The 20020-nt window shown below is 30.8% G+C and overlaps 2 protein-coding genes across 2 annotated transcripts; one reads left to right on the plus strand and one right to left on the minus strand.

The window, feature by feature from the left end:
• Nucleotides 1-2320: 2320 nt before the first annotated feature.
• Nucleotides 2321-14234, plus strand: LOC101491765 (phosphatidylinositol 4-phosphate 5-kinase 5-like). Its single transcript, XM_004498636.3, has 7 exons — nt 2321-4020; nt 4728-4895; nt 5352-5517; nt 6067-6183; nt 6276-6469; nt 13140-13349; nt 13505-14234. Exons 1-7 carry the CDS (start codon nt 2834-2836, stop codon nt 13797-13799), a joined length of 2337 nt encoding a protein of 778 aa, XP_004498693.1. The 5' UTR covers nt 2321-2833; the 3' UTR covers nt 13800-14234.
• An 808-nt stretch (nt 14235-15042) lies between these two features.
• Nucleotides 15043-19754, minus strand: LOC101492090 (protein LATERAL ROOT PRIMORDIUM 1-like). Its single transcript, XM_004498637.4, has 3 exons — nt 18930-19754; nt 18126-18436; nt 15043-15337 (listed from the first exon to the last, which is right to left on the minus strand). The coding sequence occupies exons 1-2, from the start codon at nt 19591-19593 to the stop codon at nt 18141-18143; spliced, it is 960 nt and encodes a 319-aa protein (XP_004498694.1). The 5' UTR covers nt 19594-19754; the 3' UTR covers nt 15043-15337; nt 18126-18140.
• Between the last annotated feature and the right edge of the window lie 266 nt (nt 19755-20020).

The raw sequence follows: 20020 nt of genomic DNA on the forward strand, positions 1-20020 counted from the left end.
AGAATATTGAAAAATTATTAAAAAAGTTACTTCCAATTATTAAAATACACAAATTTATTTAAAATATGAATATATTAAAAAATATAATCAACAAAAGTTTACTATATGTGTTTGTTTTGAAAAAATATGTTAACACTTAATTTTTATCAATTAAATTATATATTTTTAATTGAATGCTATTTTTTATTTTAATTTTTCTTATTATAATGATAATTTGAATGTTAAAAAATAAATGAAAATTTAAGTATTGCATAAAATTAAATTATTTTTTAATAAAATTTATTTTTGGTACATATCAACATAACTATAATTCAATTGCACAAACAATTAGTTAAAACTTTTAAATACCTAAAATTGATTTAAAGTATATGTAAATCTTTAATAAAATTAATTTCAAACTCTTGATTAAATATATTCAATAATTTTTTTTACAACAACTTCTCATGCTCCTCGCAATTAAAATATCATAATAATAAAACAAATAAATTTAGACTACGCTACAATATAATTCAACATTAACATTTTTTTAAAATAAAAAATATTAAATAGTAAATCATATTTATAAATTTTTACATCTTATTTTTGGGTTCGTATTTTATATTTTATTTCGTCAAATAAATACAAATACCATTATATGTTGAAAAATAAATTAACAATCAAAGTACAATGAGTCAAACAATTATCCTATATAATAAGTTATCATACGAATTTTATAAAATATTTTTAAAATTAAATTAGATGAGTGTGATAAACATGATTTTCCCTCATTTTAATTTTCCTAATCATATTCAATTATTACAAATCAATAAAGTAATATTATAAGATAACTATATTTATAATACATAAAATATTATTTATAAAACTTATAAAATTAATTAATTAATATCCGAAATATTACAGGTCATAATTTCTAATTATTTATAACGAAATATTACATACATTTGTTGAACAAAAATAAATCCTCGCCCGACTCTAGCATGTCATTGTATTTCTATATGGTACTTTTTTTTTCTCACCATAATTGATCTATTTATAAAAATAATATGTCATAATATAATTGATACTTTCAATTTTTCAGATAATATTAATTATATATTTTCAAAAATACCTTTTAATTAATATTGTATATATCATTTTTAATTTAATATTTTTCATTTATAATAAAAATAAAAATAATATTGGAAGATAATTTAATAAAAATATTTATTTATTTATTTATACATTTTGTTTTAATTCGCGTAAAATTATTAAATAGATAATAGAACATGACTAATTCAATTTGTTTACTAATTTACACTGTGTAATGTAATGTATTAAAGTTTGGATACCGTTGGGAGTTTGACTTAAGTTCTTTCAATAGAGTTTAACACTCTCCCTCTTTTATTTATTTATGAAAAAACTCACAAATTTTAAATAAAAAAAAAAAACAAATGCTAAAATGTGTCTCAAGTGTATATGTTAGCGAGACCAATATTATAATACGGTTAAATATATTTTTAATTTTGTTAGATATATTAATTTTTATTTTTAGTTTCTTTAAAAATTTCCTTACAACTTTGATAATTTTAAATTTTTGTTATCAATTTAATTTCTGTTTTTTATAAAAGTTTATGTTGCATGTTCGAAGTGAATTTTTTTATGACATGACATATCGTTAATAAAATTTTAAAATACCATTAATATAATAATTTAATTATTTAATATTGAATATTTATTAATTGATATATAACTTTAAATTAAAGATTAAATTATTAAATTAAAGATTAAATAGTTAAGTTAATAATATTTTAAAGTTTTAACAATGGTATGTCATCAAAAAATGTCAATTAGAACATGACATAAACTTTGTAAAAAAAAAATTGAAATTAAAATTGATAACTGAAAATTTAACCGGATCAAAGTTTAAATAAATTTTTGAGATGATGAAAAATAAAAATTTATATATTTAAAGTAACTAAAAACATATTGAACTAATTATAATAAATACACTTATCTTTTTCCGTAAAATTTACAAGTTCCCTTTAAAAAATTTAAAAATATAATTTTTCAATTAAAATTGTATTGATTTACGGTGATTCTGACATTAAGTCACTCTCCATCCAAATCCAAATATGAATTATTTTGGTTCAAGAGGTACACAAAACAATCTTAAAATCAAGTGGCATTGTAAATCTATGTAACACATTAATTGAGGGATAATACTAACAAATATAGGGATTAAAAAAGACACTAAAATTAGTACCAAATATCTCACAGTCTAAAATAAGGCATAAAAAGACACCCTTTACCTTCAGCATTATGTCTCATACTTTCAATTGTGTATGGTTTATCATTACTTTTAGGAGCCAAAATCGGAATCCGTAGAACCAAGAATTGAATCCAATCCAATTCAACAAACAAAAAAATAAAGAAAAAGAGAGAGAAAAAGAAAATTTTGGAAACAACAAAGAAAAATAAATAAATAAAAAAGTCATTAGTTCCAAAATCCAAACAAACGTTTTGGTTTTCTCGTCGAACCCAACATCACCATTGTTCCCTTCAGAACCTAAACACAACCCATTATTGTTGTTACAAACATTAGAAGAAACAAAAAAAAATTGAATTTTTTCTCAAATTTTGATTCCCTGCATTATTGTCTTTGTTTCAAAAAAAATTTGGGGTGATTTTAATTTCTGGGTTTGATGCAGAAATGCATTCTGCAACATTATTTTCATCTGGGTTTATTCAATGAGATAGAAAAATCAAATCTTTTTCATTTGGGTGTGAATGGACGAAGGTGAATAGTTTATGTTGAAGTTTAAAAAATATATTCAAAGTGGAGACTTTCAAGAGAATGAGCAGGGAGCTGAATGGCATTGTAAAAGCCTGGGAAGCAACAGTTAAGAAATCAGCAGGTGGAAAGAAAAGGGCCAACATCATTTTCACACCAATGTCAATAGCTCATGTAGATGATGAAGATAATAATGATGATGGTGATGATGATGAAGATGGTGATGATGATGATGATGATGATGAAGATGATGATGATGAAGAGGTTTGCCTTGTTGAAAAGATTTTTCCAAATGGTGATTTCTACACAGGACAATGGCTTGATAAGTTTCCTCATGGTAAAGGTAAGTATCTTTGGACTGATGGTTGTATGTATGTTGGTGAATGGATTCAAGGTTTTACAATGGGGAAAGGTAGGTTTAGTTGGCCTAGTGGTGCTACATATCAAGGTGAATTCAAAACTTTTTATATGGATGGTAAAGGTACTTATATAGGTTCATCTGGTGATACATATAAAGGTTATTGGGTTATGAATTTGAAAAATGGTAAAGGGAATGAGAGTTATCCTAATGGTGATTTTTATGATGGTGAGTGGAAAAAAGGTTTGCAAAGTGGACATGGTAGGTATCAATGGAAAAATGGGAATCATTATATTGGTCAATGGTTGAATGGTTTGTTTAATGGAAGTGGTACAATGATGTGGCAAAATGGTAATAGGTATGATGGCTGTTGGGAAGATGGTTATCCTAAAGGGAATGGTACATTTAGTTGGTGTGATGGTAGTTTTTATGTTGGTGTTTGGAATAAAGATTTTAAGGAACAAAGTGGTACTTATTATCCATCTGGTTCTAATGATGCTCATCTTGAATGGGATCCTCAAGAAGTTTTCAATGTTGAATTGAGTGATTGTAAGGTTTGTCCTTGCGAAAACGTGTCGATTTATCCTTCGGAGAAGATATTGAGTGTCTCGGGTTTGGAGGAAGCTAAGGTGATGAAACAGTCTAAGAAAGGAAGTGATGGAAACAGGAAGACTAGATGGAGTTCTGTTGATGGGAGGATTAGTAATTACAGCTCTGAAGAAGGATGTAATGGTCTTGATGTAGGTAGGAAATCGGCATTTGATGAGTTGGGAGGTAATTCGATTCCTAGTTGGCAGAAGTTGAGAATTAAGGCTCCCAAAACACAAGGAGATACCATATCTAAAGGGCATAAAAACTATGAGCTTATGTTGAATCTTCAACTAGGTATCAGGTACTGATTAGAATTGTTGTTGTTTTCATGTAATTTACTCATTTTTATAATCTAGCTGAGCGTAATTAGGCCTTGTTTGGATAAAAAGCTAAATTTAGTGTTTATAATATAAGTTTTTATGTATAAGTTATTTCTATAACAAATGATAAAATAAAGTAAAATTGTTTTCATATATGCTATATACTGTTTTCATAAGCTACTTTCATCTTGAAGGTCTAGCTGAGCGTAATTAGACCCTGTTTGGATAAATAGCTTCATTAAACGCTTATCATAGAAGTGTTTTTGTATAAGTTATTTCAATAACAAAAGATAAAGTAAAGTCAAACATATTTCATATAAACTATAAATTGTTTTCATAAACTGTTCTGCAAAACTTATAAAAATAAGTTGAAAACAACTTATGACATAGCTTATGGACATGTCATAAACTATTTCGATAAGTTTTCTCAAATAGTCTCACAAGTGTTTATGCCACTATGTAAACTTAAATAAGTCACTCTAAGCAAAATGTACATAATAATAACAATGTAGGTTTTCTTTTCCTTTTTGAGTGATAATTGTTGTATTCTATTTGCTAGAATAAGAATTTAGTTTAAGTGTTGGCCATACTATGGTGCAATGATGAATTTGACATTGTAGCAAATAAATTTTCTTCCTTGATTCTAATTTTCACTACATAGTTATTTATTTCTTGTACCATAGCACAGACATTCAGTTGGAAGACCTGCTCCAAGTGCATCTCTTGATTTGAAGTCTTCTGCATTTGATCCGAAAGAGAAAGTTTGGACTAGATTTCCACCGGAAGGATCCAAGCATACGCCGCCTCATCCGTCTTGCGAATTTAGATGGAAAGACTACTGTCCGGTACTATTCAGGTATGCATAGGATTGAATGATCAGTTTCTATTTATGTCATCAAACTTTTGGCCTTAATTAGGTGAAATATTTTTTCTAACAGGAATCTGCTAAGTGTTAACTTGTTGAGAGTAATCTTCAAATTTTATAAACTTTCTTTTGAGGCACAAAGTATGGTTGTTAGTATCTTACAGTAAATATGAGTCATATGTCGATTCGATACTAAAATAAACACTACACGAATCTCTGGTGTGTGTATATATTTGGACATAAATCTCATCAAATGCCGATACGCTTCTCTTGAAAGTTTATAACCTTTTTTTGAGGCACTAAGCATTATGTGCGCGGTTAAAATTGCAATGGTTTCATAACCTAGCATTACAAAATAGTCTCTTATTGTGTTAGAACTTGAACTTTAATTTATTTGTCTACATTCAGAGAACATGATGGTTGATTTGATTGTATTTATATTTTCAGGGCTCTCAGAAAGTTGTTCAAAGTTGATCCTGCTGATTACATGATATCAATATGTGGAAATGATGCTCTTCGGGAACTCTCATCACCTGGAAAAAGTGGAAGCTTTTTCTATTTGACAAATGATGACCGGTATATGATAAAAACCATGAAGAAAGCAGAAGTGAAAGTGAGTTTCATTTTAATTTGCAAGATATAATACAAGCCTTTTTTTATGAACTCTCATTTTAAAAGTTTCACCTATAATACATAAGCTCTGTTTGGATAAACAACTAATTTAAGCGTTTATAGCACAAGCTCTTACTATATAATTGCTTATATATAAGTTATTTTTATAACAAAAGATAAAATAAATTCAAAATGTTGTAATATTAGCTATAAGTCTTTTCATAAGTTATCATAAGCTTATGGACATAAGCTGAAAACAGCTTATAGACATGTCATAAGTTTTTTCTATGAAGTCTTTTAAATAGCCTTACAAGTGCTTATGTCATTAGATAAGTTCAAGTAAGCCAATCCAACAACGTTATGAGTCATTAGTACGGTACATATATGCATTACAAAAGAACAAAAGTTACTATACATTCTAACATTTATAAGCCTGTCACAAATATGTATTAGTCCACTTTGAGATGATAGTTTTTATTTGATGCTTTCATTATAAAGATCATTAATCTACTGAATCACATTTCAATCCAAAATTATTACATGATTACAGGTTTTTCTGAAAATGCTTCCTGCTTATTATAAACACGTTCGGGATTTCGAAAACACGCTAGTAACAAAGTTCTTCGGCCTCCATTGTGTAAGACTAACAGGAACTGCACAGAAGAAGGTAATGCATATTGCATAGGTGATTATAAACTTTCACTTTGGTATAAAACTTTTATTATTAATAATTAATCAGTCACTCTTCATAAATTTCAGGTTCGCTTTGTCATCATGGGAAATCTATTTTGTTCACAATATGCCATTCACAGACGGTTCGACTTGAAAGGTTCGACGTTCGGTCGCACTACTAATAAACCTGAGGCAGATATAGAGCCAACAACAACACTTAAGGACCTCGACTTAAATTTTATATTTCGGTTGCAGAAGTCTTGGTTCCAAGAATTTTGCAGGTGAATTTTTGTTGCAAGTTTTTGTTTCATAAATCATACTTTATTAGCTGCATGTGATAAAAAAGTATGTTTTGAAGTCATTGATGGATAGTGAATGGTAACTATAAATGACCAACAGAAATGAAGATTTCACTAAAAAAATTATATTTTGTATAAGCTGCCTAGCCTGCAATTTTTAGTCATATGATTTATGAAGGATAATAATCATTTTGGTTCTTAAATGTGTGAGAAGTTGTCATGATAGTCCTTAAACATATCATCAAAATAAAAAAATAAAAAAAAGAACTTAAATGTGTTTTTGTTAGTCATTTTGGTTCTCGAATGTGTTTTTCGTTAGTTAGCTGTTTAGTCCTCGAATGTGTTTTTTGTTAGTCAATTTGGTCCTTAAAATTACCAACAAAAGAGACATTTGTGGGTGGGATTGTAATTATGATATATTTAGGACTATAGTGATAACTTGATAGAGCAGAGATAAGATAGAATTAGATGAAAAGAATTATTGTATTAATAGATAAGAAAACAAAAAATGATTCAAGAGCTAATGCTCCTCAGTTAGAGAAAACAGTTCTCTTACTGCCCAACCTATAAGGTGTAACTGAAAAATGAAAAAACCATCCAGCTATCTCTGCACACACTCCTATTTATTAGTGGAATATTAACTCCTATTTATTAGTGGAATATTAATTCCTATTTATTAGTGGAATATTAACTCCCTATGCCAGTTAGGCAATCATTATTTTTCTGCATCCCCTTTCTTATTCTTTCTCACATATACTTGCCATTGCTTAGGCCCCACCTCATCTCTATTTACTAAGAGATCCCCCTCATCACTTGTGGGGCCCAACCCATTCCTATCATCACCCCCACCTTCAACAATAGCCTTGTCCTCAAGGCGCAAATCAGGGAATTGACTCTTCAGCAGCAGTTCCTCTTCCCAGGTAGCATCTCCTACATCCATGCCTTCCCATTGAATCAACCATTCTCGCTTATGCTGCCCACCATCAAACTTATCCCTCCATGACAAAACCTTAGCAGGAATAGTATCCCCAGTGTCAGACTCCAAACTGCTAGGTAATTGAGTTGTAGTAGTATAATTGCCTACAACTTTCTTCAATAGAGAAACATGAAAAGTAGGATGTATTTTAGATGTTGCTGGTAACTGTAGCTTGTAAGCAACCTGCCCTATCTTCTTAATGACTTGATAAGGACCAAAAAATCTGGGAGCCAATTTTTGATGAATTCTATGCACCACCGATTGCTGTCGATGGGGACGTAATTTGAGGAAAACCCAATCACCAATCTCAAATTGAACTGCCTTGCGTTTTTTATCAGCTTGGTATTTCATGTACTCTTGAGCTTTGAGTAAATTAGCTTTCAATTGACGCAAAGCTTCATCCCTGTCTCTTAACTCCTGGGCTACAGCTTCTACTCTGGTTTCTCCCTCCAAAAAATGCACCAATACTGGAGGTCTCCTGCCATACACCACCTCAAAAGGGGTAAACCCTGTGGAAACATGGAATGTGGTATTGTACCATAGTTCTGCCCACGGAATCCAATGTGCCCATGACTTAGGTTGATCTGCAATAAAACAACGTAGATAGGCCTCTAAACAGCGATTAATCACTTCTGTTTGGCCATCAGTTTGGGGATGGTATGCCGAAGACATTTTAAGCACCGTACCTACTAGCTTGAACAACTCTTTCCAAAAAATACTCACAAACAAGGGATCACGATCACTAAGAATTGACTCCGGAATTCCATGCAGTCTAACCACCTCCTTCACAAAAATAGCAGCAATGGAGCGAGCAGTAAATGGATGTTTAAGAGGAATGAAATGACTATACTTGGAGAGACGATCCACCACCACCAAAATAGCTTCAAATCCATTACTTTTGGGCAAACAAGTAATGAAATCCATAGATATCTCACTCCACACCAAAACTGGAATAGGTAGCCGCTGTAGTAACCCACTAGGCGTAGTCGCGACATATTTTTGACGTTGACAAGTGTCACAAGCTTTTACAAAATCTTGCTCCCTTTTCATCATCCCTTGCCAATATAAAGTGCCTGCCATTCTCCTATAAGTGCGTAGGTAGCCGGAGTGACCCCTACTAGGGGAAGAATGAAAATCCTTAAGTAGATCTTCAATAAGTGGTGAGTTAGCCGGTATAACTAACCTATTTTTGTAGAATAAGATGCCACCTTTTAAGGAAAACCCAGGTTTGGCAGTAACATCCTTTTGAATAGCCTCCACAATGCTTTTAAGCCAGGGATCCTTCGATACCTCTTGTTGCAATTGGCTGCTCTGCTGCCAAATAGGATAGGATTTAAGAGCATGAATTTCAGCATCCTCATGTTGTCTAGATAAAGCATCAGCCACCTTATTCTCCACTCCCGCCTTATATACCACCTCAAAGTCAAAACCCAACAACTTAGCCATCCATTCCTGTTGATTTGTTGTGGTAATATGTTGCTGTAACAAGTGTTTTAGGCTCTTTTGATCAGAATAAACCACAAACCGCCTTCCTAACAAATAATGTCTCCAATGTTGAATAGCTAACACCAAAGCCATTAACTCCTTATCATAGGCCGATTTAGATAGCCTAGATGATTCAAAAGCCTTGCTAAAATACGCAATGGGATGTTTAGATTGCAACAATACAGCACCAACCCCTTTTCCAGAGGCATCACATTCAATTTCAAAAGGGAATTTGAAATTAGGCATAGCTAAAACTGGGGCAGTTGTAACAGCTACTTTTAATTTCTCAAAAGCTTCGGCAGCCGCAACATTCCATCTAAAACCATCCTTCTTTGTCAACTCGGTCAAGGGTTTAGCAATATTCCCATAGTTAGCTATAAATTTTCTATAGTAACCTGTTAATCCCAAAAAACCCCTCACCCCCTTGACGTTCTTAGGGACTGGCCATTGTAACACACTGCTAACCTTGGCAGGATCCACAGCAACCCCTGCTTTGGAAATGACATGACCCAAGTATTCAACTTGGTGTTTACCAAAAACACACTTCTTTCCGTTAGCCACAAACTGATGTTGTTTCAAAATGTTTAGAACCATCTCCAAGTGCTGCAAATGAGCAGTCCAACTATCGCTGTACACTAGTATGTCATAAAAAAAACCAATACAAACTTCCTTAAAAAAGGCTTAAAATATCATTCATCACTGATTGAAAAGTTGCAGGGGCATTGGTAAGGCCAAATAGCATCACATAAACTCATAGTGACCCTCATGAGTACGAAATGCAGTTTTATGAATATCCTCTTCCTTCATACGAATTTGATGATAACCAGATTTAAGATCAATCTTAGAGAAATAACCCGAGTCATGTAACTCATCTAACAATCTAACAACTTTTGCAACTCCTTAGTCTGTTGATCTGAGACACGAGGCACTTGTGAACCTACCACCTCCATCAAGGTAGGCCATTCGCAGTCTGTTATTAGCCGGGAAGAAGTGATGATGCTTTGGAAAGTAGCCATCTTCTCATCTAAGGCTTGGCCAAGGAGTTTCACCATACTGCCCTTATGGTTGAACACCATAGACATTTCTTTCCAATCCATGGTCACCTTCCCCAAAGTTTCCAGCCAAACAACTCCCAAAATCAGATCCACACCCCCTAACTCCAACACATAAGGATCAAAACAAATCTGCACCATTCCCACATCCATCTGAATTCCCTTACACCTATCCATAGTTAGGACACAATGACCATCTCCTAACTTGACGCCCAAGGGAGTAGAAGGTACCATAGGCAGCCCTAGAGCTTCAACCACCTTAGGAGATATGAAATTATGCGTGGCTCCACTGTCAATAAGAACCAAAATAGGTGCACCTTGCAAACAGTCCTCTATTTTCGTTGTTCAAACCTGGTTTGGAGTGGTGGATACATCGAAAACTCCCATCCCTTTACATTCTAACTCCTCTTGTGCAATCTCTTCTTCCGACTTGGCCTCCAGCACCACAATCTCTCCTTCATCGTTGACCACTTCATCGTCCCCCAAGATAATCAATCGTAACTGCTTCGTTGCGCATTGATGGAGGGGATCCCATCGTTCATTGCAACGAAAACAGAGTCCCTTCGCGCGACGCTCATTAACCTCTGCGCTTGGTAAATGGCGAACGCCGCGTGAGTGACGGCGTGAAACGTCACCAGAGTTAAGACGTGAAGGAGGAGTAGAATTGGGAGGGTGTGTTGACCCGGTTTGAGATCCAGGACCCAACCCGGTACGCATTTTACCCACATTGTTACTAGTCTGGTTAGGGTTTGCAAATCTGTTCTCTTCCCCTTCGCGATTGGCCCAATTAGGTTTTTGAAATTGGGCCCAAGAACCTTGACCCGTTTGTAGCGAGATCCAGATTCAGATCCCTGCCCCGAAACAGCAGCAAATTCACTCTCAACATCACGAGCCAATTGCATCGCTAAGTAACGATTACGAGGCCTGAAGGTATGCACACGAGAACGAATGCCATGACGTAAACCACCAATGAAATAACCAAGAAACTGTTGTTCTGGTAAACGGCCACACTGTGAAGAATACAATTCGAATTCAGCAATGTAATCCTCAACAGATCCAGATTGTTTTAATTCCTTTAATTCTTCTAAGGGATTCTCCAAACGACCACCACCAAAATGAACGATCAACGCCTCCGTCAAACTCTCCCAAGACAGATCCTCCGTAGAATCGTGCCATAAATTGAACCAATGAATCATAGGACCTTCCATACTGAGCTTCGTCAATTGAATTCTCACGTCTGTCGAAATGCGTTGTACGTCGAAATACGTTTCTACTCGAGTGATCCAAGCCACTGGATCATCACCAGTAAACGCCGTCAATTCCACCTTCTTTGCAGCTAAACGTAACTCATCTAACGGCGAGGGAACCGCTGTAATATTGTCTTGAGACGTCGTCAAAGCCCTCTAAATTTCAGAACCAATGAAGTCACGTAACGACTCAATGCTGTCCTCTACACATCCCAAACACTCCTCCACTCCGGTGATTCTTGCGTCCATTCTGGTTTGCATGAACGTAGCAGGTCGGACCAATTGATAGAGCAGAGATAAGATAGAATTAGATGAAAAGAATAATTGTATTAATTGATAAGAAAACAAAAAATGATTCCAGCGCTAATGCTCCTCAGTTAGAGAAAACAATTCTCTTACTGCCCAACCTATAAGGTGTAACTGAAAAATGAAAAAACCATCCAGCTATCTCTGCACACACTCCTATTTATTAGTGGAATATTAACTCCTATTTATTAGTGGAATATTAATTCCTATTTATTAGTGGAATATTAACTCCCTATGCCAACTAGGCAATCATTATTTTTCTGCATCCCCTTTCTTATTCTTTCTCACATATACTTGTCATTGCTTAGGCCCCACCTCATCTCTATTTACTAAGAGATCCCCCTCATCACTTGTGGGGCCCAGCCCATTCCTATCATAACTCCTCACATATTTAGGGTCTGTTTGATGGATAAGATAAGAGACATGATAGAAATAAGTTATCATATCCTGTGTGATTCCAATATTTTATGAATCAATAAGATATGATAAGTTAATCAAGAATTCTATCATATCTTGTCTCTCTTGTTGAAATTTTTATCCTAAATATGTGATAGGTTAGAAACCAGCAGGATAGGATAATAGTAGTAATTTACTCAATTACTCTTATAAAATATAATTTAAAATATAATAAAATATAAAGTAATTTATAAAATTTCATCTAAAATATAAAAATAATTAATAGAATTTGATATTAAACTTAAAAATAAAATATTAATAATTAATTTAAAAAATGTATGATTTCATCACAAGGGTAGTTTTGTTTTCTGATATAATTTAATAAATTAGTATTCAAAATTATAAAAATATGAAAGTTAATTGAAATTTTAAATTAATTATAATTTATTTACAAGGGTATTTTTGTCACTTACATATAATATATATCATATCTTTATTTACATTATAACAAATAAAATAGAATTATTTGGTTACTCGTGATTTTTTTTAAATTAAATTATTTATTTAGTAGTATTAAGGGATATTTTTAAATATAAAATTATTTCATTACTTATTTAATTTTTTAATATTTTTTTTAATTAATTTATAATATAATAAGTTAATTAAAAAAAATTTAAATGTAATTGTTCAAAATGATAATTTTGTTATTCAAATATAATATATATTATATCATGTCATGATGAGATGTATACATGACAAAATAAAAATGTTATCCTGTTGGTTATTATGTGATTATCAAACACATAATATGGTAATGGTTATCCTATCATATCCTTATTCAGCTTTATATCATATCTTGTCTCTATCCTATCCCATGCATCAAACGGGTCCTTATGGACCAAAGTTATCATTTACTCGATTTCTAAACTAAATATAACTTATGTGTGTTGATATTTAAGATATGAAAATATTTGGAAGCACATTTTATTAGCTGCCTATGACAAAAAAAAAAGTGTTTTAAACAGAATTGAAGATTTCACTAAAAGAATTGCATTCTTGTATGAGCTGCATTATCGCCTTCAATTTTTAGTCATATGATTTATGAACTAAATGATTTATGTGATTTGATATTTAATATATGAAATATTTGGAAGTTGGTTAGTAAAATTTCTAAACATGCTTTCATGCAGACAAGTTTCTAGGGACTGTGACTTTCTTGAACAAGAGAGAATTATGGATTATAGTATGTTGGTTGGTCTTCATTTTCGCGAAATAACTTCGAGTGGCAATGTTACACCTTGCGGTCGAAGTTCGGGAGCTTGCACGCCATCCGGATTTGACGACGGAGGCCCTCGTCTTTCAGGAGTGAATGTGGATCATCTCATTGTAGATCCTAGTCGGTATATACTCAATCAACTCATCTTAGCAGAAGTTTTATTTTTAAGATAACTTCAGACAAAACATGAAATATTTTTGCCATTGAACTATTTCCCTGTTTTCATAGTTGGATTCTCTACATTTTCTAAAATGTTTTGCACTGTGTTCTATCTTTTAGGTGGATTCAATTAGGTATAAACATGCCAGCGCGAGCCGAAATGGCTTTGCGGAAAAGCAATTGCGACACTCCCCAGCTGATTGGAGAACCAACTGGGGAGTTGTACGATATTATCATCTTTTTCGGTATCATAGATATATTACAAGGCTATGATATTAGTAAAAAGCTCGAGCATGCTTACAAATCATTCCAATATGACGCAACTTCAATCTCGGCCGTTGATCCAAGGCTCTACTCGAAACGGTTTCGCGAATTCATCTTCAGAGTTTTTGTAGAGGACACTTCAAGCGTGTAATTTGATCCTAAATATTCGACTTGCACCAGGTGGCCATCCATGTATAGTTGTAACAAAATGATCGAGCTCTAATCAGTACATCGAAAATGATTCTCAATTTGGCGACCGACGCATCAAATGGAGTGTAGATTGTGATGATAGGCGATACACACTTTCATGTTCTACATCCCTTTTTCACTTTGTGAAATTTATCTTATTTATAGTCACAACAAATGTATGTTGTAGCTTAGATCAATGATGTTCCTAAATTGTAAATGAATCAACAAAAGGGACAAACAACATTGGAAATGATTCCTTATGTAACCATTTTTGTCTCCAAAGTGAGGCCTATGGTATTTGGTGCCGAATAAAATGTACAAAAGATGAGGTGCTGCACAAATATCTTTTTGTTTGTGCAAAAAGTATATGATGATTCTTAGGCATGTTCCATGATGATATGGTTTTGTATCTTCCAAAAATAGAACTTTTGTTGGAGAGAATCATTACAAAGATAGACACAATTTTACATCTTTTTTATAGGAAATAAATTTGATATTCTAGGACTTACAACATTCACATCCCAATCACTTGAGCTTGACCCTAGTAGTAATTGTACATTTTACATATTATATAAAATCACACATTAAATAATCTTGTACTAGAAAAGGATATGTTAATTATTTTCCTTTTTCTTTCCCTTCACAAAAGCTCTTTCAAGGGCTTTTATTTTTATTGAAGTTGTCTATCTAATTTATATTTAAAAGTTCTTTTTTGAACAGTTTTTCTTTTGAGACACTTTATTGAACAATTAAAACTTTAGGAACATTGCGTAAAAAAAATGTTGTGACACAATATTTTGACATTAACACTGTATCTGTTCAGTTTGTGTTTTTCATATTTTTTATTTTTCAAGTATTTTTATATTTTTACAAGTTACATCTTTAGTTAATCTTTGAACTATGAACTGACATTATCTACTATTTAGTTATTCAATTACAATTTCGTCCGAATTTGAATAATTTAAAACAGTTAATCACAACTCAAATATCTCATTGATTCAATTTTAAAATATCACTGTTTACTAATTCACCTCTCTCAGACTTAAAATATCTCATGGATCTGTTCGGACCAAAAATATTTTATCTCAAACGTTCAAACCAAAAATATATCACCTCAAAGTATCTTGTACATCAGTATACGAAGAACTTAATGCAATGTCACTAAATCAACATACTTAAGTTCTATCCTTGGAAGTTTTCAAAGCTTTTCTAGTGATAAAGACCCTAAAATGTCTCATTAATATTGACATGATACTACAGTAATAACTTATGTTAAGCATTGAATATAAAATATAATCGCAACATCAATGTCCCTAAATCTAGTGCAAAAATTAAAATAAAAAAAATGGGGTCATTAAGCTTTATGTATGCATATAAACATTTTTAGAGGATAAAATTTACGCAATTAAATACCATAGCATATATGGTCATTTTTCTCAACAAAACTGCATAATAAAACTTCCTTCCTTTGGTGATTCATGAAACTGATCTATCCATCACCTGAAATTGGGATACAAAAGGTTTATTATATATTGTATTAGTCCAATAAATCACCAACAAAGTTATGTTTAAACTTACCTTTCTTTTTTATCACAAAAAAGTTATGTTAAAAATGTTTATAGAAAAAAATTATGTTTAAGAAAAAAAGTTTAGTTATATTTCTTTCTTTTTCAAGATTTTTGTTTTGTTTCGACAGACAAATGTTAGTGATTAGTTTGTCATGAAGAAAATTTGTTAGCAATAAGAATCGAATATTAAACCTCATTTCTAATACTTTAGTGTCTCAACTCAAACCAACGGTCCACACTGTGGAGGACTCTTTCTTATCCAAAATATTTCACTCTTGTAACAAAAGTAGAAACCTATAATGCACATATATTGATACTGACACGACATTGACACGTCAATACCAATAATAATTTAGGAAAATAAGTTAATTGAAAGTAATCAAGTGTCGAGGTCTGACACCAACATATATCAAACACCGAAACATATCTTTGATAAAAAAAAAGGTGGTGCTACAAATGTGGAAACCATCACAAGCATATGGCAAGGAAGAATAGGTTACTAAATTAAGCAAACTATGTTAGGAGTGTGCATAGCCTTCTTCCTATTATATGATGTGCAAGATGGGACACTAAACAAATTGATGCTATGTTAGGTGAAATATTTCCATTTAGGAAAGGTAATAGACAATAAATAAAGTGAGAGACATGGTTGTTTGATACATATTTCATTGCAAGAAACAATAGTGGTTGTCTTTTCATTCATCAAGGTTGAAGTCAACCACAACTTGAAATAAATGAGGTGAATTTAAAAATCCCATCAAACAAATGTTGCAGTTAAATGGTGACAACCTTTGTCTACACTAAGGTAGATGTGTTTGATAAATGACATTAAAACCTCCCTACAAAGAGTACATAGATAACTACATTGCTAGTTATTGAATTATAGAAATTAATGTTTAATATTTTCTTTTTTTGCAAAAGGGCTTGGTTTGTATATTGAATTATAGCAATGAATGGTCACATGAAAAATCATGTTGTACTATTAAGAGATAATGATTGATCAATATCATGTTGAGAGAGTTGACAATGTCAGGAAGAAAAACTAATGAAATTTAAAATTATATATGCAAAAAAGTATGTTAATAAGTATTCTTGAAATACTTGTTAAACAATAAAAAATAAAATAAAATATTAAAAGTTATTTATAAAATATTTATTAAACAATAAAAAGTAAAATAAATTTTATTTAAAAATATAAAAATAGAGAGAAAAAGTTGAGAGAAGTGATTCCCCTTGGAGTAAGCAATAGATAATTAAAAGTGTGGATGTTTGGGATGTGGTAGTGGAAATGTCATTATGTCATAGTGATGACAATATAATGAGTAGTGGAAATATAATAATGCACACTCGTATAATGGACATCGAGCAGTGCACCAATTCTACCTTTTTTAGTGGTTGACCATTGATTTTTCAAAATGACATTTATAAAATACTCTCTCTTATTACTGATATAAAAAAAATATTTTTATAAATATTAAGAAATTTAATTAAATATAATCAATTTTTTAGATTTAATGTTTAAAGGAAAATTAAATTTATTAAACTATTATTTTATAATATTAAATATTCAACTATCAACATTAAATATTTTAAATTAAATTAAAAATGTATTAGAAATAATAACATTAAATAATTTAAAATAATTAACTTTTATTTATAATAATAGAAAGAATTTAAATTTTATTTATTTATTTTTTATAATGATTAGAGAAAGTAACTCTGAATCAAGAGGATACAAATTCCTTTCTCTCTTCTATAAGTATCATTAAAATTTAATTAAAATTTAATGGAAAGTGTTAGTTAAATAATGTTTATGAGTATAGTAAATTTTGAAATATCGAGTTGAACTCATAAAAGATATAATAATAATAATAATAATAATAATAATAATAATAATACCAATAAATAAAAGATATATTAAAAATAACAATACTAAATAAATTAAAAATAATTAACTTTTATTTATAACAATAACTAAATATTAAGATTTTTTTAGAAATACGTTATAGACTTCACCTTTGACATTTTTTTTAATCTTTTACTATTAAAAGAAAAAGTGTAGAAATGTAGTTTTCACTTTTCACCATCTAATCTAATGATAGTGGTTGGCTTGGCACACACCTTACGTGAGGTGATGCATTTTCCCAGAGATATGCAATTGTAACTAGCATTTTTCCACATAAAACCTTGTATAAATCACAAAGTTATTTTCCTTAGTTCATTAAAAACAAAAATCAAATTGAGTTCAGGAACATTTTAGAGTTAATATAATTGAAAACAACAAATTTTACTTGGTCTACTTTGCACAAATATTTAAAAAATTGGACGATGAATAAATTTTAAAAATATAAATTAATAATTTTTTATTTTTATAACGAAGACATTAATCTAATTAATATTAATTTAATGAATTAAATTTTAAGATACATATTTGATTTATTTTTATTTTTATCAAACTAACATTGATTAAATTATTATTTTAACTGTAAATATCAAAATATATACTTTTGAAGAGTATCGTTGATTATATTTAAAGTTATAAATAATTTTAGACATCAATTTACATTATATTACATATGAAAACAGTCTAATATAACATCTATCAATTAAATAAAATAATAATAATTTTTATTTATATTTTATCTACATATCATCTATTTTTATTTATAAATTATTCTAAAAAATAATACTTTAAATTGAATAACAATTCAATTGAGTACCTGATAGAAAAATGTTCAAGTAGCAGAAGCAGGGTAAGTATTAATATTGGTTGGAACACCAATTGCAGAAGAACATTCTCCATTCTTTCCACTACAATTATTTCCCAATTGCAATTCTGAAACACAATGCATTGCGTTTTTGCCATCAACACCATGATCATAGAGAAACCCTTTAAACACATGGCCACTAATATGAACTGTTGCCAAGTAAGCAAATTCATCTTCACCATTTCCAATAGCAGTCACTCTGTGACACTTAAATACAGCTGGTGCTTGAACATGACCTGGTAATGTCTCTTTGAAACCAGCATCTATAATTAAAAAATAAAATAAAATCATCATTTCAACTAATAAATTTCACTTAATAATCATTCAATCTTAATTAAATACTTTTTACTTTTTAACTTTGCAAAATAAATTCAAAACACAAAATTAAAATATAAATTGTTTAGTTAAGATCAAACAAATCAAATATGCAACACTAAAATTACGTGAAAATTGTCAATCATTTCACATTAAACATTATATGAACAAATTAATGCTCTTTATAAATAAAATACTAAGGTAACATCAAATAAAAATACATATAAAATTCTTTAACTCTTTTTTTTTTTTTTCTAAAAAAGAAAATTGTATACCAATACTACTAGGAAAAATTAATTCAATAATTTAATTACTTAAAAATTAATTAGATATAAAAAGTAACTTTAAATTTTTTTACAGTATTATATCCAATTAAACTTTAGGATATATTTAAAATCTTTTGAAAAAGAGAAATAAAATATACAAGAAAATTGAAATTACCTTGGTGACAAGAGCTAGTAGCAAAGCTCTTAGGTGTAGTAGCATTAGAATTTGAACTATGAGAATTTGCAGAAACATTTTGTGATGACCCAATTAAACTTTTTAGTCTCTTAGCAACACCATCGCCACCACCACCGACCACCTCGATCTCGCGCTCTCGGCGACGAGTCGAAGGAATCCAAGTACTCTTCAAATGAGTACAACAATCATATCCACGTCCCTTACAACAAGTTCTACATCTTCTAAAAACACAATCTTTCTTAGCTCTATTACCACAATCTTCACACACTCTATACTCAGAACCATAAACACCATTTTCTTCACTTTCCATCACAACCATCTTGTTATTATTAATTTTTTCATCATCAACATTGATTACACTCACACCTTTTTTTGGTTCTTGATACATCCTAAGATTCCAAAAATTGTTGTTGTTTGGATTTTCTTGAGATTCATTGTTTTGAGATTGTGGAATGCAAGGTGTGGTAGTGAGGAGTGGGAAAATACCAAAACCAACACTTAGTGATGATGGTGAAGGTAAAGGGTGGTTTGAATTTTGATCTGTTGAGATGGGTTGGTTTTGATTTTGTTGTTGTTGATGATGATGAATGGAAGAAGGTGTTGGAGCTATGAGAAGTAGGTCTCTAAGGCCTAACATGCTCATTGGAACAAAGTTTGAAAGTTCTTAGATTTTGAGGTTTTTTTGTTGTTGTGTTTTTGGAGAAAAAGGGTGTGTGTGTTTTGGTTGATTAGTTTTTTTATGTTATTGAGGTGTTGGTGAATTTATGGAGATTTGAGATTTATTTAGAGGGAATGAGAACATAACATGTGATTCCATTCTTTTATGCAATTCTAATGTATGTCTTTTTTTTTTAACCTTCCTATTTTCAAAACAACCGGTCCCTTTTGATTTTAACTACCAATTTAATCGTTAAATATAATATTATTAGATTGAATATGTTGTTTTAAATTTAAAGTAGAAATTTCATAGTTGTGTGAGTTTGTAATAGTATTTATCATTTAAAAAAAAAAATTCATTTGTCAAAGAAAAGGGACTATAATATGTGTGGGACCACGAGAATTCCATGTGA

Source organism: Cicer arietinum, chromosome 5, assembly GCF_000331145.2.
Source record: "Cicer arietinum cultivar CDC Frontier isolate Library 1 chromosome 5, Cicar.CDCFrontier_v2.0, whole genome shotgun sequence".
Classification (NCBI taxonomy): Eukaryota; Viridiplantae; Streptophyta; class Magnoliopsida; order Fabales; family Fabaceae; genus Cicer; species Cicer arietinum.

Excerpts from the sequence above, each read along its gene's own strand:
- LOC101491765 (XM_004498636.3), top strand. The coding sequence starts at position 2,834 with ATGAGCAGGGAGCTGAATGGCATTGTAAAAGCCTGGGAAGCAACAGTT. Across the intron at positions 6,470-13,139 it reads TGGTTCCAAGAATTTTGCAG|ACAAGTTTCTAGGGACTGTG; the intron begins GTGAATTTTTGT and ends GCTTTCATGCAG. Across the intron at positions 13,350-13,504 it reads CTCATTGTAGATCCTAGTCG|GTGGATTCAATTAGGTATAA; the intron begins GTATATACTCAA and ends TCTATCTTTTAG.
- LOC101492090 (XM_004498637.4), bottom strand. The coding sequence starts at position 19,593 with ATGAGCATGTTAGGCCTTAGAGACCTACTTCTCATAGCTCCAACACCT. Across the intron at positions 18,437-18,929 it reads TACTAGCTCTTGTCACCAAG|ATGCTGGTTTCAAAGAGACA; the intron begins GTAATTTCAATT and ends TTTTAATTATAG.